The following is a 23,358-nucleotide window of genomic DNA, read 5'->3' as shown; positions in this document are numbered from 1 at the left end:
CGCCATAGCAGAATGTACAACACTCCCCAATAGGAAGAAAACCCGCTGGGTTGTTCATCCTGTCACTTGTACCCAGACACAGCTGGGACTTGCTTAACTGTCTCAAGTGAACAGCTCCTCAAACAAGAAGATTAACATTTATCAACCCTTAAAAGCTTACGTTATCTTGCGGGTGCAAAATGGGGAAATCTTTTAAGAACAGTATCAATATTTGGCTTGTGTGTGAAAATAAAGATTAAGGACATGCCCGAAATGCTATGAGTGCCAGTGACTGTACAATAATATAAGAACCTAGTATATATAAAAATAAAAATAATAAAAAATAAGAGTAGATAATAAAGAACGAAGGATGATTAGCCTCACTAAGCAATGGGACTAAATTTATGAGACAGAGGGGGGTGCTGTCCGGTTGGAGGAGGTGGAGATGGTGGAGAAAGAGGGTGCTGCGCTGAACAGCATGAACAGATGAACGAGGGGAGGGGGGGGGGGAAGGTTACTAAACAGTGGGAGTAGGTGGAGAAGATATAAGAATGAAGAGTTATACTAAGCAGTTGGATTAAATGCAGGACAGGTAGGGATGATATATTATACCAAGCAATGAGAACAGTAATGAAGTTTTAAGGATATGAATTATAATAAGCAGTGAGAGTAAGTGGAGGAGAGATAGAGGTAATGTGTTCTAGGCAGAGGAACAGTATGAAACAGGAGGAGGAGCGTGCCATGCTTTACTAAGAAGAGGGAGTAGATGGAAATGAGAGAAGGGTGTTCAACTGCACCAAGCAGTGGGAGTTTATGGAGTAGAGAGAAGGAAGATGTGCAGTTGTAAGCAGTGCTAATAGGTAGTAAAGATGATGGAGTCGTGTGTTCTACTGAGCATTTAGAGTAGGTGGATGAGAGAACGGTTTCTCAGTTTCCTACAGCTGACGTCAAGTAGCACCACAGAGCCTCCGCAAGTGGCACCACAGAGCCTCCGCAAGTGGCACCGCAGAGCCTCCGCAAGTGGCACCACAGAGCCTCCGCAAGTTTCACCACAGAGCCTCCGCAAGTGCACTAAGTCAGAAAATCTGTCCTCGTGTATACACAGTGCGCGTAGTACTGGACTAACACCCAGCTTCTTATGTATCTCTTGATAGGCACCACAATATTAGCAGCATAATGATGCCACAAGGACCATCTTGTGTTTAGTCAAAGAGGACATAGAGCAAGAATAGCTACTGACAGGAGTATTTAACCTCAGGTAATGGAGAGAGAGAGAGAGATTAAAGGGTCAGGTCACCCTCACCGGTTGACCTCAGGGGTGACGTGGCCATGGCGTCACCACCCACGTCACCTCGGATGAACCTATACAACCCATGATGCTCGGTTACTTGTGTAAAGGAGGAAATGTATATGTTTATCTCTCAGAATGTTTGGTAATATGTTTATTGTTTGTCATGTGTGTCTATGTATGTATTAACACGATGTACTGAACGGGGTGAGAATAGCTGGAGCTACCTCATCCCTTTGTGTTTATTTTACCTCAATAAACTTATTTCAATTTCAATTATGCTCAGATACTAGAGATAACAACCAGAGCTGATTAGACCGGACTTGCCTCACCAAGCTAACTATTCATGCGCAGAACGTCAGTCATGGTAACCGTGTCCCATTAAGCTTATTGGACAATATGTAGAAACACTCATTGTTCTTCGGCCGTCAAGTTATCTGCAGCTTCTTTATTCGACACAATTATCTCGTGAACGACCGGACTCCCGTATGCATCACTTTTTGGTTAAGTGGAGTGACTGGAAGAGCGCCCACGAGCATGGTCCAGACGCAACAGGAATGTGAGAAGTGTACCGCTGTGATAGTGTTGTCTGTTATCTCAATAGTGAGAGAAAAGGGTTCAACGAACATTATGGATAACCCAAAAGTGCCGCCACAGAGACGCTAATAGTGAAGGGCGATAATCGCTCTGATCAGCCAGACTTACCCGCCTTACGACCCACCTACTACAGAAGTAGGTTTGAGTGAAAGACAGACTCGCCGGTGAACAAGTGATCATGTGTGAGGTACCACGATTGTTCCACCTGTCACTCAATATGTATATGTGTACACACACAACTCATTTAGAAATATATATACACACACACACACACACACACACTAGCTGTACCCTACCACGCATTGCTGTGGCTCAGCAATGCATGTGCGTGTCTGAGCCCCAACAACCTTTCCTTTGTCTCCCAGTCCTCCCCACCATTCCCCCTCTTCCGTCCCCTCGTCCTCCCAACCATTCCCCACTCCCCCGTCCCCTCCTCCTCCCCACCATTCCCCACTCCCCCGTCCCCTCCACTCAATTCCATTGCAATGTCACAAAATAATTAAATCAAAATGAAAATAATTCGATATCTATGAAAATTCAATTTATCAATGCAATCGGAAACAATGAAATGGAATCATAACATATTTAGTATAGTGTGGATGGCTCCTACGTGCAACAGATGGAGCTTTTTTTTTTTTAATTTTTGCCCGTCACAGGTGTGGCATCTATACTTATACACACGAAATGAACGGTATGGTAAACAACATAGCTCAGTTTCAATGCTATGTCACACAGAAATTAAATCAAAATGAAAATAAATCGAAATGTATGAAAATTTCATTTGTCAGTGCAGTCGAAGACATTGAAATGGAATCGTAACACATTTTGGATAGTGTGTGTGGCTCTTACGTGCAACTTAAGGCGCTATTTCTTAAAATAAAGAGAATATTTTACCTGTCACAGATGTTGCATTTATACTTATACTTATGAAATGAACGGTATGGTAAACAACACAGCTCAATTCCAACACAATGTCACACAAAATTATTCAATACAAATTAAAATAAAACGAAATCTGTGAAAATTATATTTATCAATGCAATCGAAAACACTGAAATGGAATTCGTAACATATATAGTATTGCAAGTGCATTGCTATTATGTGCAACAGATGGCACTGTTTTCGAAAAATGGCATGTTTTATCTGTCACAGGTGTGTCATCTATATAGTAGGTATATAAAAACATGTGCATATTCGAAGACAACGTTGTATCAGAATTTCAAAGCAATCAGTGAAAAACTTTCGGAGATTACAGCATGTGTTCCTCTTACGTCCAACAGATTGTGCTGTTTTTCAAAAAAACATGTTTTTTCCTGTCATAGGTGAGGCATGTATATAGTAGGTATAAAAGAAATACGCGCCTATTTGAATGCAACGTTGTGTCAAAATTTCAAAGCAATCGGTAAAGTGGTTTCCAAGATTTCCCTCGCATGAAAAACACATGAAAAACAGTTTAAAGAAAAAATGTTTTTTCCCGTCACAGACGTGACATCTATATAATATGTATATAAAAACCCGCTCGGATGAGAATGGAACGTTGTGTGAAAATTTCAAAGCAATCGGTGAAGAACTTTCAGAGATTAGCGATTTTGAACAAACGAACATTTCCAATTTTATATACTAGCAGTACCCGGCCACGCGTTGCTGTGGCACGGCAACACATGTGCATTGCTGAGCCACAGCAACCATCCTTGTCCCCCAGTACTCCCCACCATTCCCCCCTCGCCCATCTTCTAGGCCTCCCAACCATTCCCCACTCCACCGTCCCCTCGTCCTCCCCACCATTCCCCACTCCACCATCCCCTCTTCCTTCCCACCATGCCCCACTTCCCTGTCTCTTTGTCCTCCCCACCATTCTCCTTTCCCCCATCCTCTCGTCCCCACCATCCCAAACTCCCCTGTCCCCTCGTCCTTTCATCCCCCTCCCTTGTCCCCTTGTCCTCCCCACCATCTCTCACTTCTGTCCCCTCATCATCCCCACCATTCCCGACTCCCTCGTCCGATGCCTTCTCATATGGTTTGATGTTCCCATCAGAAAATTGGGAACATCAAGTGATCTGATGTTCCCATCACTGAAATATAAGAAAAACAGATAAAAAATTAAATGAAAATATGAAAAAAATAAAAAAATAAACTATACTCACGAAATGAACAGTATGTTAAACAACACAGCTCAATTCCAATGCAATTCACAGAAAATAATTAAATATAAATAAAAATATATTAAAAATCTATGAAAATTCATTTTATCAATGCAATCAGAAGCATTGAAATGGAATTGTAACATTTAGTATAACATGTGTGTTGCGATTTCTCGAGTAATCCATTGAAATGATTACTCGTGAAATCACCCCTCTCTGTGGGATATCTGGGGCTTGACTCAATTATTCAATTATTTACTTATTTAATTTAATAACGAAGGACCACCCACATTTGAGAAAAGAGGGAAACTAATAAAAGTGATCATTAGAATAACACTAGAGAACCAGTGTCTATGGATAATTATTAGAAAAGATAATCACTTGAAATAATGAATGGGCTGTATGATTAATTAACTAAAGTCAGAGCCTAGAAACACCTACATTGGGGGGGGGGGTATTACTAGAACTTCATATACGTCTAGGAACTAGTGTGGTTCGTCACCAGTTCATTGCTGAGTAAATAATATTATGATCTAAAATGTTATAGATTCAAATATGTAACTCAAATTGTAAATATTAATGATTATTAAATTACGGAGCAACCGTCTAAGCAAACACATGAATTTCCAATCATCATATCTGGTAATAATATTTAATATAATGATCCTACAAAATTTGTATAAGAATTAAATGGAGGAATTAAATGTGTACAAAGAGTCTTCGCTTTAAGACGATTTCTATGACATCGTTTTGTGATTCGTCCTCGTGATCTCAGGATCTCCACATAGAAGGAATTAGAGGTGAATAGCACGAATGAAGAAAACGACTCGATGACTCCTCACATATGAGCTGAAAATTAAAGAATATTAAGTAGCATTGGAATAGGCTACTTTTAATCTCAATATTCATGAAAATAGAAGAAATGCCGATGTGGTACTAACGTTGGATATGGGGTCGTCTCACTATGTAACGACGGACTACTCACAAATATACGATCTTAAATGATGCATCAAGAAAGAAACTATACTTAACGTGAGTGTAGGTACTACTGAAGTCTGCCGATATCGCGTCTGCCAGTCCCAAACTTTCATGGCGTTGTACACGTATTTGTGGGTTTGGCTTTAATTATAGACGCGTTATTGGTTGGCTGAGCACTATGGAGCACGTGGAAGAATAATTATTCACTATTAGTTGTGTATCAGTGTAATTCTTGCTGATAACTCCCAATCGCCACGTGTCTCGCCACTCTTGACGCCAGGACCCTTCTCTCTCGTACGCTGTCCAGGCACGCTCGCTCTACAATGGCGTCGCCCCCTACCTCAACCCGCGTCTCGCATTCACCACAGAAATTATTAATCACAAATAATTCTTTTTCCTCGCGATTATGGATGTAATACGTTAATGAGGACGGAGTTGCAATTATAGGGACTTAAATATTAGCATATTCTCGTTTTATGGTGTTAAACGAGAAATGGAGAAGATTTTATTCTCCTCCATGACATTCGTGCGTGACAGAAAAACTATTACTTGATAACAATTGTAGCTAATAACTCTCAGTTTGAGATTATTGGGAGTTATATTATCCGTAAGTAATTATTACACGGAATACTGATGATTTTGGAGAACCACATTCAATTCTCTAACCCATTGGTAATAAACGTGTCTAACTAGACATTATCTGACGCAATATTGTTGCTCTATTTCATGAGAATTCTAGCATTAATACGCAGATGCAATGGTTAGTTTATGTTGACACTACTGTTAGTAAATTTAGTAACTACTGTAGTTAGTATATAATGATAATGATTTATTATAATACAATAGTAGTTTATTAGTGTTGGAAATTTCCAACACTCTCTCTCTCTCTCTCTCTTTCGCGCGCGCGCCTTCCCGGGTAACCTCCACAAGCCGGTGACGTCATCACTTGTTGACCAATTACAGTCCCTAGGCCCTCCCACGTTTTCCATAACCTGCTCTGATTGGTAGCGACATCTCTTGGCTCTCGTGACATCAGGTCTAGAATCCCAGCTTCTCGATACAAGGGGGACACTGTCATGTGAGGGAAATCTTCAAAACATCCTTACCAATTGCTTTGAAATTTTGACACAACGTTGCATTCAAATAGGCGCGTCTTTTTATATATCTACTGTATACATGCCTCACCAGTGACTGGAAAAAACATGCTTTTTTGAAAAAACAGCGCCATCTGTTGGACGTAAGAGCAACACACGCTGTAATCTCAGAAAGTTTTTCACCGATTGCTTTGAACTTTTGACAACGTCGCATTCGAATAGGCGCGTCTTTTCATATACCTACTATAGAGATCCTACCCCTGTGACAGATAAAAACATGCGTTTTTGAAAAACAGCGCCATCTGTTGCACATAATAGCAACATGCCCGCTATACTAAATATGTCACGAATTTCATTTCAAGGTTTCCGATTGCATTGATAAATTTTATTTTCATAGATGTCGATTTATTTTATTTTTTATCGAATTATTTTGTGTGACATTGTGTTGGAATTGAGCTGTGTTGTTTACCATACCGTTCATTTCGTATGTATAAATATAGATGCAACACCTGTGACAGGCAAAACTATGCTTTTCTTGAAAAACAGCACCACCTGTTGCATGTAAGAGCAACACACGTTATACTAAATATGTTACAATTCCATTTCAATGCTTCTGATTGCATTGATAAATTGAATTTTCATAGATTTAATTTATTTTTATTTTTATTTAATTATTTTCTGTGAATTGCATTGGAATTGAGCTGTGTTGTTTACCATACTGTTCATTTCATGAGTATAGTTTATTTTTTTATTTTTTCATATTTTCATTTAATTTTTTACCTGTTTTTCTTATATTTCAGTGATGGGAACATCAGATCACTTGATGTTCCCAATTTTCTGATGGGAACATCAAACCATATGAGAAGGCATCGGACGAGGGAGTGGGGAATGGTGGGGATGATGAGGGGACAGAAGTGAGAGATGGTGGGGAGGACGAGGGGACAAGGGAGGGGGTAATGGTATGAAAGGACGAGGGGACAGGGGAGTTTGGGATGGTGGGGACGAGAGGATGAGGGAAAGAAGAATGGTGAGGAGAACAAAGAGACAGGGGAGTGGGGCATGGTGGGAAGGTAGAGGAGATGGTGGAGTGGGGAATGGTGGGGAGGACGAGGGGACGGTGGAGTGGGGAATGGTGGGGAGGCCTAGAAGACGGGAGAGGGGGGAACGGAGGGGAGTACTGGGGGACAGGGAAGGTTGCTGTGGCTCAGCAATGCACATGTGTTGCTGAGCCACAGCAACGCGTGGCCGGGTACTGCTAGTATATAAATAAAAATGGAAATGTTCGTTTGTTCAAAATCGCTAATCTCTGAAAGTTCTTCACCGATTGCTTTGAAATTTTCACACAACGTTCCATTCTCATCCGAGCGGGTTTTTATATACATGTTATATAGATGTCACGTCTGTGATGGAAAAAAAAAAACTTTTTTTTAAACTTTTTTCGTGTTTTTCATGTGAGGGAAATCTTGGAAACCACTTTACCGATTGCTTTGAAATTTTGACACAACGTTCCATTCGAATAGGCGCGTATTTTTTTTATACCTACTATATACATGCCTCACCTATGACAGGAAAAAACATGCTTTTTTGAAAAACAGCGCAATCTGTTGGACGTAAGAGGAACACATGCTGTAATCTCCGAAAGTTTTTCACCGATTGCTTTGAAATTCTGATACAACGTTGTCTTCGAATATGCACATGTTTTTATATACCTACTATATAGATGACACCTGTGACAGATAAAACATGCCTTTTTAGTTCGTCATGGGAACGGAAATATTCGAAAATAAGGAGTCATAGGTGGTAGCCATGTATTCTATAGTTATATGCTTCATATTAACTTATGCAGCATTGGTACTCCAAGTACTGTGTCTTCAAAGGTACTTTGATTCCTGAGGATGGGTTGGAATAACACAGTAAGTATGAGAAAGAGATGTGAAAACAAATTTAAATTCGCATGGGAAGCCGCTGAAAAGGAAGGGCATGAGAGGAGAATGTATGTGAGCGGGAAGTCTGGTGGGGAGTGTGAGGGGGAGATATGAAAGCGGAAAGATGCTGGCAGCACGCTCTAGGAGTAGAGCGGCAGGCAGCAGGCAAGCTGAAAGGGGGTGGGTTGAGGGTGAGTGACGGGAACACTACAGTAGGTGGGGTGAGCAGAGGGAGAGAATGTAGTTTGAATGTAGATTCGCTTACTTGCTTATAATGTACAAAGATGATGCGAGGAATTATATGTTTAACTGTCCGAAACTATAAAGACAAACTACGACTTGGAACGGGAGGCAGTGGTCATGAGCTGCAACTTGGTAACTATCTCATTTGTTCTTAATGTTTCTAAAAAGCTCTGTTTTAAATCTCGTGAAAATTGAGCTGTTAATAACCAAAATACAAGAGTATACCAAGACGAAGGACAAGAGATAAAACTCGATAACTCTGCTTTCTTTTCTTAATAAATAGTTATATTTAATTTCATGGAAATTGAACTGTAAATAACGGAAAAACCCCCAGCAAAGATGGAGGACAGGAGCTGGAGCTCGGTTACTATCTCGTTTGTTTTTAAAGCATCTGAAATAATTTTATTTTTAATCTCATGGAATTTTAACTATTTGAAACGAAACTACAACTCTACATGTTTAAAAGCGGGTACAAGAACGTCGAATTACTGACGACACTGACAAGTACATCACACACTCTTAATTAACGTATCCTTTGACAATGGACTCAATCCAACTTACACTTCAGTCTTAAAGCGATGACAGCACGGCAACGACTTGTTTCGGTCCAACCAACGCAAAAGGTTCAAGTAGTACAGTCGGGTTCGTTGTCGACACACAATCAAGAATTCCGGATTCAAATCCTGAGCTGGACAGAAATGGTTGGGCACATTTCCTTTTGCCTAATGTTTCTGTTCATCTAGCAGTAAGTAGGTACTCAGCTTGACGTGGGGTTGCATCCTGGGCAGGGTCAGTAATTCGACCATGTTGGGGGGGAGGGGGGGTACTCGATATAAGCCTAACGTGTATGAATACACTCTGGCTTCCTGTCCCCCAAAACAATGAATTATTATTATTATTAAAATCCACTCTTAAAATTGTTACAGCATTTTAGAGTCTGACAGGCGAGTGGACAGCGCTCGGGATTCTTAGTCCTGAGGAGGAAACAAATGGGCAGTTTCTTTCACCTTGATGGCCCTGTTCACCTAGCAGTAAATAGGTACCTGGGAGTTAGACAGCTGCTACAGGCTGTTTCCTAGGGGTGTGTAACAAATAGGAGGCCTGGTTGAGGACCGGGCCGCGGGGACGCTAAACCCCGAAATCATCTCTAGATAAGATAGCATACCAATGACATCTTTTGGTCCTACCCAGACCCAGAATCTACTAGTTATCTGGGTCCTACCCAGACCCAGAATATCGCCATGTTATCACTCTAAAACGAGTGATAACATAGCGATATTTTTTGCTCAAAGCAAAAACTCTTCACTATGTTGAAACGTCTATTGTTGAAAACTACCCACCTTGCTAATACTAGTTTCCTCGTTGAACCAACTCACTTTCCTGACACAACTCACCTTGCTGGCTCGGTAGCCATAGACATCAGGCATGCTAAGGTAGGCGCCCATGCTGGCGAGGAGGGCGGAGATGTTGACCACTGCCGCCCGCTGCACACTCAGAGGCTTCCCGGCGCGTCCACCAGCCTGACGCAGCAGCGGCAGCAGCGCCTGGGGGAGTGGCCAAACTGTACTGTGGTGAAGGTGTTGTGACTTTCTGCGGCTCGTGTTAAGAACGGAAACAATGCATGAAGAGATGATGATGACCCATACCACACATAAGATGATGGACCCTGTGGTCCTGGGTTCGATCCCAGGCGCCGGCGAGAAACAATGGGCAGAGTTTCTTTCACCCTATGCCCCTGTTACCTAGCAGTAAAATAGGTACCTGGGTGTTAGTCAGCTGTCACGGGCTGCTTCCTGGGGGTGGAGGCCTGGTCGAGTACCGGGCCGCGGGGACACTAAAGCCCCGAAATCATCTCAAGATAACCTCAAGATGGATAAACGACGACGTTTCGGTCCGTCGTGGACTATTATCACCTACTTGATAATGGTCCAGGACGGACCGAAACGTCGTTGTTTCTCAATCTTCTTTGTGTGGTTTGGTCATCATACCTTCAGGCACGTTATTGTGCCTCATCGTCTGTAATGCCTGAAACATCACGTGAAGATATTTAGGTAAATTTATTGACCGAATTATTTTCAACACTCATTATTTTCAGTAATATAACAGACATAAATCATAATACATGATAATAATACATAAATCACTATACAAAGTTATACTCATTTTGCCAAGTTCAGCATATTTGGAGGTGTAGTTCAACTTCTCCCTGTTTTAGTAGTTTAATAAAACCAGATGAAATTCCATTCAACCCGAAAATACTATAAACTAATATCCCAACAAATAAACATTTATATGGGGTAATTGAAGAAATAGAGCAGAAACTGAAGCAATGTTACGGCCACTATGGGTCGCAACCGGGTTCTTTGCTGGAGGAACCAAAGTACTAGTATCCGACCCCAAGTCGGTAGTGGCTTTCAAGGAGTATGCTTGGTAATGCAAGTAAAACACAAGGGGGGGGGGGGGGGGTTTAAAGGAATAGAACACTTCATCCTTTAACAATATATATTCACATATTATCACTTTCCCATCACCTTATATAGAATCATAAACGAAGTATTACTACACTGATATATACACATGTGTCGCTCTCATAGGACACTAAGCGCTCCTCGATGCTCATGCAATGCTGCCTTGTCAACATCCGTGTTTCCTCAACACACAGTACCGTCCTCAACCAGTACTGGGAAACACCAAAGAGTCTACCCTAGCCACGGACCAGCCTATACACAGCCTCACTAGGTGCTCCTTGTGAACGCCCACAATCACTCTCCAGCCTGGTGCTGGCAGAGAACATCAGCCTCGCGCTGCTGGGCCTCTACACGAACCAATACAAGGGTAGCGAACCCCTGGCAGGAGCTTCTTGCAACTAGCTGGTTACACTCCTCCGTAGCACTTCACTGTCGGTCGTTTCTTCCGCTAGCCAGTCCGGGATACGCCGGATTCTGTCACTGCCACTTCACAAGCAGACAGTAGATACTCCTCAATTCCTCTTCGGCGGCGGCTCACTGCTCACGTAAAGCAGAATGGAGTAGACATAATAGGCTGGCCTGGGTAGACTGACTGTCTACGTACCACAGCAGCCCTACGTCGCCTCTGTGGATACAGACACGTCATCAGTAAACTGGCCGGTACCTGTGAAACTAGGACATGCCACTTATGGACTCTTGACACTGACATACAACTCATATTCCAATAGATGGCGCTGATTTCGAGGCGTCACCTCACCAGAGGTCAGCTACAGCGACTCTTCAGGCTGGCCAAGGCAGGAATCTAGAGTCTCTTGCAGGTATCATACCGCCACCACCAGATGGCGTCGTCCATTTTGTGGGGGTTTCGGGAGCGGACTCACAGATGGCGTTGACGTCGCTGCTCCGTGCTCCGACGATGGAGTCGGGTTCGTAACAAGCAATAACACCAGAAGGAAGAAATTAAACTGGAACAGAAAGCCATACAAAAGATAGGGAAATAACTCAAAATATTTCTTTACATATGAGAAATCAAATCAAAATCCTCGATCAGTATCGGACCAATACTTCTGAGTGAAGTTTCATACAGAGTACGACAAAGAAATTGGTGAAATCGTAAAGGATCAGTATGACGGTAATTTAGAGGAGATACCAGAAACATTTAAATCAGAAGATATAGCTCTGCTTCATAAGTGAGAAAGCAAACCATGGCTAAAATTTATTGACCAGTTGCAGTAACATCATGCATAATAAAAGTTTTGAAAGGCTGATTAGGAGTCAGAACTCCAATTTTATGGAAAGCAGCGACCTTCACAAGAGAAAATCAGTAGGAGCCTTGAGGAGGATTCTAACCAGCTCCTAACCAATTCCTACTACTATCCCCTCTACTACACCTTACTTTGCTCCTCACCTCTCTCTTGCCTATTTATTGCCTGTTTCCTATTTGCCTATTCACCATCTGGTCACCACTTGGTCCGGGAGACATCTCCCGTCACGCAGGGTGCAGTCGCGCCTCCACAGATCTGCAGTATCAGCTCTTGATACTGGTAATGGCTCAAAAGGGCCACCACTTACGGGCTATTCATGCCCGTGCCACCTCTTGGGTGGCTTAATCTTCATCAATCAATCAATCATTTGCCTATTGTACTTGCCCCGCTGCTGTGCCAGATAAGTTACGGGCTCACCATAGCCCGTGCTACTTGGAACTTGTTCCGAGTAGCTAAATCTATAACAACAACAACAACAATTTGCCTATTTACTTCCTCATCACAATCGACTTGAGAATGGTCCAGGACGGACCGAAACGTCGTCGCCCCTTCACCTTCTAGTGTGTGGTCTGGTCAACATCTAACCAGCTCACTTGGTACTCCCACACCAACACCCTACACCATTACACCACGACATGGTGAAGAGCATTGATACATCAAGTTATTGTGATATCATTGTATATTTGATGAAAAGGTTGTAGGTAGAAGTACTGGACCATAAGCCAGGGGGGACAATGCTTGAAACCGTGATTGGGCTTCAGTTGGAAGCCTAAAAAATCCTAAAGAATCCAGTGGCATCCCAAGTTGCATTGCATGTCGAGGTGTAGTTGTTTAGACTCTAAGAGTGTTTATGTGGGAGTACCAAGTGAGCACGTTCAATTCCTCCTCATGGCTCCTACTGATTTTCTTATTGATATATCGCTTAATTTGATTTCATTGTTGAAGACCTTCACATACTGGGTCAAAATGGATTTATAGCGGCAAGATCATGCCTTTCAGAATTAATCAAATACTATGACAAAATCATGGAAGTATTAGAAGAAAAACAAAGTGCAGAGTGGTATACACGGATTTTGCCAAGGCAGTTAATAAATGTTATCATGGAATGATAGCCAATAAAATGAGATCAACAGGAATAACAGATAAAATAGAGCTCTGGATATTCAAACTCCTGTCAAACAGAATTCCAAGAGTAGCAGTGAGATTAATAAAATAAAGTCAAGGAACAGTGAAAACCTTTGCACCTCTGGGCACAGTCCTTGCACCCCAATCTATGCCTGGCAGTTAGATTGGTTAGAAATGCGGGGTCCAAGAGCTAATAGCTCCATTTTGCAGACACAAATAGTAAATATTAATTTTTCTCATTTTCATATCAAATATAAACAAAAATAAAAAACTTAGCTTCGTGTTATCGTTTGCAAATGACTCAAGAATCAGAATGAATATCACTTCTGTAGTGATACACTTCTGAATATCACATTACTAAACTCCAAGCCAATAATAATATCTTCGATTGGGCAACCGAAAACAACATGTTTAACAGTGAATTTCAGATACTTAAGAATGAAAAAATTAAGAAAAATAAACGAAATTCAGAGTAAAAGACAATCAGATCTTCTCATAGTAGGAAAACAGCATGCAAAGAACCTGGAAATAATGATACCTGACGACCTAACATTTAGTGAAAATAACTAAGCAAATATTGAATCAGCCAGGAAAATAATCAGATTGATCGTGAGAACATTTAAATCCAGGGATCCCATCACAATACTCATACTGTTAAAATCACTTATGCTGTTCTGCTTTGAGTACTGTTCGATACACACTTACCCCTTCAGAGCAGGAGAGACTGCTGCAATAGAGAGAATACAGAAAACATACACGGCACACAAGGACTCTTGGAAAAACCGACATCATTTACTAACATTTAATACAATAGGCAGATAATGTGGCTGTTGTTTTGTAATAAACAAATTCACTCATAGAAGACGTGACACAGTGGAATTTCCCTCCGGTAGAAAACGAAGATAGCATTGCCACATGTCGCTATTAATTTCACCACCTAATAATGGGAATCATTCTTAATACATCAGTCCTTGGACTGTAAATATCATAAAAACATTTTCCTTGAATCAACTTAATTATCATTTCCAAAATCGAGTAAATGTGGGCCCTCTAACTACTTCTTGATGACATCTGGAGAACAAGGGATGCGGTCAGTGGGGAAGGGCCGCAGGCAGTCGACATTAATATCATACTAATCTCGCTGAGGCAAATCTATCTCCAATAATTTTCCTTGGACAAGAGTGTTATGGGAGTAAAGTGTGGACATTATCAACATGATCTACGTCTACTATTAGGGAAGTATTTTTTATTGCCAGTTGATCGACCATAGTGATGGTGATACCAGTTTGAGATCAGGAAAAGGGGAAGAAGTGAAAGGTCCCTACAAGCATAGTACATGTTCATTATAGAAGCAGAATGTTTAAATATTTAGGTGTTGTTGTTGCAAATGTTGTTGCAAGCACACTTATATAATATAACCCTACATCCTGGTGTGGGACTAAATACTAAATATTTATGATATATTTCCAGGTGAATAACCCTTACAGCAGTAATGACACATTATGTTGTGAGTGGAGCATTAGAAGAGAAAAAGGAAGAGAGCTGCAGAGGAGAAAATAGGAAAACTTCCAAAATTAACATCGTGGCTCAACACAGGTGCAACTACTGTTGGAAAGTTTCCGACACTAATACATCATTATTGTATTATAATACATCGTAATTGTATTAACCCATAGTAATTATTAACACTACTAATATGTAAAATTAATTCAATTAACGAGAGAGCCGGTCGGCCGAGCGGACAGCACGCTGGACTTGTGATCCTGTGGTCCCGGGTTCGATCCCGGGCGCCGGCGAGAAACAATGGGCAAAGTTTCTTTCACCCTATGCCCCTGTTACTTAGCAGTAAAATAGGTACCTGGGTGTTAGTCAGATGTCACGGGCTGCTTCCTGGGGGTGGAGGCCTGGTCGAGGACCGGGCCGCGGGGACACTAAAATCCCGAAATCATCTCAAGATAACCTCAAGAAGACGTAAAATAAAAACACGTCAACCCTTCTCGTTCAATTTGTGCAATGTTAATTAGATCAATTGCCTTACGAGAAATGGTATTATTCTCTAATATAATTATTGGAGATGATAGTTTAAATTGTACTCCTTCAGTTCCCCAAATAATTAATAGTAAACCGAAGTGGTTTAAGTCTGGGATCGCTATGAGCGTTTCTGTGCATGCGTGACCGGGCGTGGTGGTTATCTTGAGATGATTTCGGGGCTTTAGTGTCCCCGCGGCCCGGTCCTCGACCAGGCCTCCACCCCGAGGAAGCAGCCCGTGACATCTGACTAACACCCAGGTACCTATTTTACTGCTAAGTAACAGGGGCATAGGGTGAAAGAAACTCTGCCCATTGTTTCTCGCCGGCGCCCGGGATCGAACCCGGGACCACAGGATCACAAGTCCAGCGTGCTGTCCGCTCGGCCGACTGTGGTACACACGTGCCTCCCCTGCAACCCGTTCTCGCAAATTTAATAAGTCAATATTGACTTATTAAATATGTGCATAGGTGACATACTTAACATAATAGATACCCTTAAAAAGATTCATAGAAAACACTGACCTTACCTAACCTTGTTAGTATCTTAAGATAAGCATCTTATTGCTTCGTAATTACAATTATTACCTAACCTATAATAGGTATAGGTTAAGTAATAATTGTAATTACGAAGCAATAAGATGCTTATCTTAAGATACTAACAAGGTTAGGTAAGGTCGGTGTTTTCTATGAATCTTTTTAAGGGTATCTATTATGTTAAGTATGTCACCTATGCACATATTTAATAAGTCAATATTGACTTATTAAATTTGCGAGAACGGGTTGGCAATCACACATCCACAGCAGTGCACGTCAGGGACTGGCAGACGCGATATCGGCAGGCTTTATTGTTCCAACACGCCTACGTTAAGTATACATTTTGGTCTGATGCGTCACTCTAGAGTGTGTATTTGTGGGTAGCCTGTCGTTAGGTTGTGTGAAGACCACCAATACCAATGATAACTTACTGTAAATATGTAGCTCTTGTAATAGCACTTTCTCTGTAACTAGCTGACATTGTATCTATAAGGTGTGAAGGATTGAAGAAATTGTTTATGTAATAATCTAAGATGAGGTCTGATAAAGACCTTTTGTGCCCTCTGTAATGCTTTTGCGCTACCGCTCACAGGATGAGTATGGGGTGCACAATAAACTAGCCACCTTCGGCGGCAACAATCAAATCACCAATACCATGTTAGTTTCTTTCAGTTTTATTTCCAATTTCAGTGAATATTGGAATAATTTCTAGCCTAGTCAAATGCTACTCAAATTTCCCTGATTACAGCGTGTAGACGAGGATGAACCAAATATTTCTTCCTTCATCTACGATGTTCACCACTGGTGTTTCTTCCTTAATGGGACTTTGTGATCACGACGACGAGAAAAGGATTAGCGAAGTTAGCGAAACGAATTTAGTGAAGTCGTCTTACAGCTAAGACAAAATCTTGCTTTGTAGAAAATTTGACTAATGCCATTTTTAATTTGCATATATGTTTCTATATATGATGATCAAGAGGACTAATGTAAAGCAATAATTTACTGCTCAGTACTCAATAAGTTTGCATTTATTATTTCTTAGGATTTAATAATCTTTCAAGATATTGATTATTTAATATTTCATGATCCTTTAGAATCTACATTATAATTAAGATTCTATTATTTTACTAACTCCATTAATGAATTGGTGACGAACCACTCTGGTTCTTAGATATATATGAACTTCTAGAAATACCCCCCCCCCCCCCAAATGTTGATATTTGAGGCTTTTAACTTTAATTAATTAATAATACAGTCCATTCATTCTCTTTAAGTGATTGTTAAATAATTTTAACATACATAGGCACTGGTTCTATAGTGTCAGTCTTATAATCCCTTTATTTGTTTTCCCTCTTTTCTCAAAAGTGGGTGGTCCTTCGATTATATTAATTTTCATAATTAAATAATTCCATACTGGAGTCAAAGCCCCAGATACCCAACAACTACAGCCACTCATACCATTCCTTTAGATATGGTATACAATATTAGATATTGGCATCCATTCCTGCAATGTCAGCCACTAATACGGTTCCTTCTGATATAGCAGCCACATCTACATCAATTCCTGCTGCCAATCATCCGGTTTCATCAGACATACCATCATTGCCTGTTGCTGCTGCAAGTGCCGTTTTACAAGAGAAACTAGCCGAATCCGTAACAGTAAAGGAGTTTACAATCCAAGAGACAGATCCTGGGCTATGGAACATTAATTAATTATACTAACACAATAGATTACTGGATTCGTAGTGGAACTTCTCATCATGTCAGAATCCAACCCGTTCTCGCACTTTCTTACAGTCAATATTGACTTATTAAATAAGTGCATATGTGGCATACTAATTTATTGTGAATATTTTAGTTTACCTTGAAAAGCTTCATAGAAAACACCGACCTTACCTAACCTTCTTAGTATGTCAAGATAAGCATCTTTTTGCTTCGTAATTACACTTATTGCTTAACCTATACCTATAATAGGTTAAGTAATAATTGTAATTACGAAGCAATAAGATGCTTATCTTAACATACTAAAAAGGTTAGGTAAGGTCGGTGTTTTCTATGAAGCTTTTCAAGGTAAACTAAAATATTCACAATGAATTAGTATATCACATATGCACGTATTTAATAAGTCAATATTGACTATACGAAAGTGCGAGAACGGGTTGCAGAATCATGATACCAACCTTTCAAACTCACGCAGAGTGTATAAAACAGATGGAGCAGAGAATTTGAAGGCGTGGTATTTATCAAACAATGTGTTCAAAGGTGAACTGTGGAATGAAGAGTATGTAAAATGTGAATGGCTACTTTATTCACTATCCCAAGGTCTTTGTATTGCTTTGTATGTCGCCTATTGTCCAAGAAAGAATCTCCCTTTGCTACATTGGGGTTCAATACAATGCAATGTTATAGTAGAACATGAAAATGGAGAAGAACATTGAAAGTTCATGACAGCATATTTAATAAAGCATAAAGAAACTGGAAGTGTAGTTTCTTTATTAATCGAACAACATCGCTCAGAACAGGTATATTGGCATAAAAGTGTTGACACGTGTGGTTTCTGTAATTCGCTTTCTTGAGGTTTGCTATTTCATGGAGAAAATCAGATTATTGGCTCAGCAAAAAATGGCAACTATTTAGATATACTAGAGCTGCTGAGTGAATTTCTTTCTCTCTCTAGGAAGAACATCTCAAAATTTATGGAAATCCTGGAAAAGGGAATCTGTCATATTTATCTGCAAGTATTTGTGAGGAATTTATTGAATTAATGGGACAACAGAATCTGTTCAGTTTGTATTAGCAATATTGGATAGGGTAGGAGTTGCACAAGAATTTATTGATTGGATCCGTATGCTTAATAAACAGTGTCGGAGTAGCGTCTGTATCAATGGAGTCTTAAGTAAACCTTTTTCAGTTGAACGATCTGTACGTCAGGGATGTCCCCTTTCAATGATTTTGTATGTTATATATCAGGAGCCACTGTACTTGGCAATAAAAAGCAATGACTTTATTGTTCCACCTCGTCTTCCTAATGCTATGACACTTCCTGTTGTTGGTTATGCAGACGATACAACTATTTTTGTGTCGACAGAAGACTCGGTGGTGAAAGTTCAGAATGAGTTAGACAACTTTGAACGAGCGACAGGTGCTGTTATTAACAAGAACAAAACGTGTATGATGGGGCTTGGCAGTTGGTGTAATAAGGTTAACTGGACAGGTTCATGGTTCAAGGTAGTGGAGTCTATTAAAGCTCTTGGGATTTGCTGGTGTAAGACATATGAAACAACATTGGTTACGAATTGGCAAGTACTATGTGGGAATATAATAGTTGCAACGAATATGTTGTCAAATAGGAAATTGCTCCTGTTTCAAAAGGCTGTAATAATCAATTGCAAAATTTTGTCTAAAGTGTGGTATTTGTGTCACAGCTTTCCCATTGACAAGAAAAGTGCTATAGAGATTAACAAAACTATTTTTAGATATGTATGGTATGGTAGATACCAACCAATTAAACGAACTACCCTATGTAAAGGTAAGAAAAACGGTGGAATAGGAATACTGAATGTGTACCATAAGTCATTGGCAATCTTATGTGTTACCTTTAGAAAGGAGATAATGCAGAGGGATAGTGTAAATGCACTAGGACATTACTATTGTAAATTACGTGTTAGCTATTTGATACATATGCCAGGGTATACTGACCTTGATACATATGCCAGGGTATACTGACCTTGCCTTTATTTCACCGCACTTTTATTCATGTGCAATTGATGTTCTCAGGCAGATTTGTAATATTGAAGGTTTTTTAATGATGAACAGTAAACAAGTGTATGATGTTATACTGCCAAATATAGTTCCTAGAGTAGAGGAGGCATATCCACTCTTTAGCTGGCAAGTAATTTGGGCAAACCTTCATGTAAAATTTATTGCCCCAAAACAACGTGAGCTGTTGTATCGCTATATTCATGAGAGCCTTCCTACTAATGATAGGTTGTTGATGTTGGGCATTAAGGACAACAATAGATGTGACCAATGTACTGAAATTGAGAATAATATGCATATATTTTATTTCTGTAAGCAGAAAGTTGTTCTTGTAAACTGGATTAGAGACACTCTTAAAGCTTTATATGGACCAAGTATTAGAGTGGAGTTAATGAGGTTTTTAATGTTTCATATTGACATAAAATGCAAGAAAATTAGGAATACAATAATTATGTTACTTTCTGATTACATTTTTTGTGTGTGGATAGGCAGGCTGGAAGGTTACTCAGTAGACAAAATATTGAAGTTCTTGCGAGGCAGGATCAGGTATAACATTTGGGGTTTACGGCTCATGATCGGTGATGATATGGAAAACTTGTTTACTGAGAATTATATAAAATATATATAAATGTAATAATTTCCCCTGTATTTTAATGTAAAGTTATTCTCCAATTTTTGTAAATCATTTATATGTAAATAAGTATAACATTCAGGTTTTTTTTTTAAAGATATTGTTCTGTACTACTGAAACACTTGTTCACTAAGAATTGTAATGTATAATTGCCTTGTAAAACTTATGTATATGTAATTTATATTGTATTTTCTTAAATAAAGATAAAAAAAAATCTTGAAGTCGTAAAGGAGTTACTGTATTATTCAATAAGTGTAGATTTTACTCCAGACATCTCACACACAGATCATCTGACATATACTGTCCGAAACATAAAAGGTTGTGAGTGTGTAGAACGTTTCTTGGTGTTCATCCCCATCTTTTCACATGGAGCAAAGGATCAATCAGACACTTTTGTGGATTTTCTTAATGAGAAAAAAATTCCACTATCAAACTGCCGTGGCCAGTCATACAATAATGCCTCAAATATGTCAAGACAATACACTGGACTGCAAGCACGGATTCATCAACTCAATGAGTTTGCCATATGACATCAGTTTGCCTCTGAACTGAACACACTGAACTCAGTTCAGTGTGTTTGTGAACTTCACTCACAGCCTGAACTTGGTGGGCGTTAAAGTACCAGAGTGTTGTCTACAGATTGTCATATTTTTATATTTTGTTCAGAATCTGTATAAACATTTTGCTGGTTCTACTCATCGCTGGAATGTATTGACATCATCCTTAGGAAAAGATTTTGTGGTCTTGTCTGACATACGATGGTCAGCACATTTTGATGCTGTTCATGCTCTGTATGGTGGTATTGAGAAAATAAAACATGCACTGGATTCTCTATCAGCTGACAATGAACAGCAAGTGAATACAAGGGGAGAGGCAGAAGGATTGAGCAAAAAATTTTAAAACCTGGCAACAATCTTTCTCACAATTCTTTGGAATGGCATGCCAGAAAGAATGAACAAATTAAATAAGGTCCTGCAATCAAACGATGTGAACATCCTTGTTGCCACGAATCTTCTTGAGTCAATGAAAATCTATCTTCACGAAACTGGAGACAAATTTACTGAATATGAATTCAAAGCCAGGATCATGTGTCCAGATATAGATTAGAGTGATGGGAAAAAATGGGAATGAAAATGAAATGTGTCTTAGTAGATATGAAGGATCAGAAGAAGAGGTACTTCTCATTAAAACCAAGACAATCAAAGTGGAAACTTTTCTCCCTATTCTGGTCACTCTAATCTTTGACCTGACAAAACGTGCAGAGGCTTATTCACAGATTGGAAATCGGTTTTCTTTCTTCAGTTAATGGAAAATCATTGCTTGTGATGCACTAAAGAAAAAGTGTGAACACCTGGCTAATATGTATCACAAAGACCTGCGTTACGATAACCTTATAAATGAATGTGAGCATCTCCGGTCGGCCGAGCGGACAGCACACTGGACTTGTGATCTTGTGGTCCTGGGTTCAATCCCAGGCGCCGGCGAGAAACAATGGGCAAAGTTTCTTTCACCCTATGCCCCTGTTACCTAGCAGTAAAATAGGTACCTGGGTGTTAGTCAGCTGTCACGGGCTGCTTCCTGGGGGTGGAGGCCTGGTCGAGGACCGGGCCGCGGGGACACTAAAGCCCCGAAATCATCTCAAGATAACCTCAAGAATCTCAAGCACTACTTGGCTCTTGATGAATATTGTGTGACTCTCCCTGCACTGTACAGGAAAATAATTTCGAAGAATTTTAAATCTGTATTCCCGAATGTTGACTTTGCACACAGTGTTCATGTGCATGATGGTGACCAACTGTACAGGAGAACGTTCTTTTTCAAGACTGAAACTAATACAAAAATCTGCTTCGTAGCTCAATAGGGCAGCATCTTTTGAACTGGCTTTCACTCCTGTGCATGGAAAATGACATCTTGAAGACCAGTGACTTGAAGCCAATAATAAAACAAATCTCTGAAAAGAAATGCCGCAAATGCTTGTTATAATAAGAAATTCGTAGTAATTTCATACTTTTCCATCTAATCTGTGTAGCTTACTGAGTATTATTGTGCTTTTCAAGCCTTGTGTATTGTTCAAATGTTTATCATGTTGCTTAGTTGCTGCTATACAGCATGTTTGTAATGTTTTAACATTACAAACATCTTATCATGAGGTTATCTTGAGATGATTTCGGGGCTTTTTAGTGTCCCCGCGGCCCGGTCCTCGACCAGGCCTCCACCCTCAGGAAGCAGCCCGTGACAGCTGACTAACACCCAGGTACCTATTTTACTGCTAGGTAACAGGGGCATAGGGTGAAAGAAACTCTGGCCCATTGTTTCTCGCCGGCGCCTGGCATCTAACCCAGGACCACAGGATCACAAGTCCAGCGTGCTGTCCGCTCGGCCGACCGGTTCCCATGCTGTAAAGCATTGTTTATGACATTGATTATGTTGAAGTATCAATAAAATAAATATATGTTTAAAATGGTCGCCCATTTACTTCTAATTCCTGTGAGTGGTTGTGATAGGGGCCCCAGCACACTGGTTTGCCCAGGGGCCCACAATGCTGTTAAGACTGTCCGGCACTTTTCTTTTCTTCAGTAGGCACTTCCTTGGGTAATGAGATCTTCAGAATCAGAGATTGGGCTGCTCCACTATCTCTGAGAATTACTACTGACCTGCCACACTAGTCACTCGATTCATATCCTTTCGAAGTATATGGGGCAAACAATCGTGGTTTCTCCCACCTGCCTGTCCATAGGGAGCGGGGTTTCCACTGGTGGTGTCACACAACTCCCCAACATAATTTCCCTATGCAGGTCGTTACCTGCCCTGCTCTTTCACTTAGCAGATACTTTTCCTGTCTTCCCACGCACTATGTCCAACACACTATGTCTCTCCTTGGACTTGTTCGTCGTGGACTACCTGGGGTTTTCATCATGGTATCATGTGGGACGCGGATCTCTGCTCCTGCTTATACTTGATAAAAGGTTTTGAGAAGGTCTTTAAAACATACCTTACCGAGTCTATGGGTTAAAAATATATTATTCAGTCATGGTGGCTGCAGCACCAGCATCATGGTGGCTACAGCACCAACATCATGGTGGCTACTTGCTGTTCTTCCAAGTACGTTTTCAGATCACCTGATGGACACTCCTTGAAGTATTCCAACAGGATAAGTTGTTGCAGTTGCTCCTTAGTCTCAACCTTCCGTGACGCGTAACAATCGAAAAATAATCGTTCTTTAATGTAAGCGAACTCCATAAAAGTGAGCTTAGCTATTTTCTTAAAGTTACAAAAATTCTAACTATATGCTTCAGGCAC

General features: G+C 40.4%; 1 protein-coding gene across 1 annotated transcript in view; it reads right to left on the bottom strand.

The window, feature by feature from the left end:
• LOC138367457 (C-signal-like) overlaps positions 1 to 23,358 on the bottom strand; it is a 123,872-nt gene that overhangs the window by 3,441 nt on the left and 97,073 nt on the right. Inside the window, exon 4 of the mRNA XM_069329120.1 lies at positions 9,640 to 9,789. Coding sequence (XP_069185221.1) covers positions 9,640 to 9,789 — 150 coding nt within the window. The remainder of the gene's footprint in view (positions 1 to 9,639; positions 9,790 to 23,358) is intronic.

The sequence above is a fragment of the Procambarus clarkii genome, chromosome 3 (assembly GCF_040958095.1).
Source record: "Procambarus clarkii isolate CNS0578487 chromosome 3, FALCON_Pclarkii_2.0, whole genome shotgun sequence".
In the NCBI taxonomy this organism is placed as follows: Eukaryota; Metazoa; Arthropoda; class Malacostraca; order Decapoda; family Cambaridae; genus Procambarus; species Procambarus clarkii.
The sequence above is the reverse complement of the archived record's forward strand: the minus strand, read 5'-3'. Positions and strand labels throughout refer to the sequence as shown.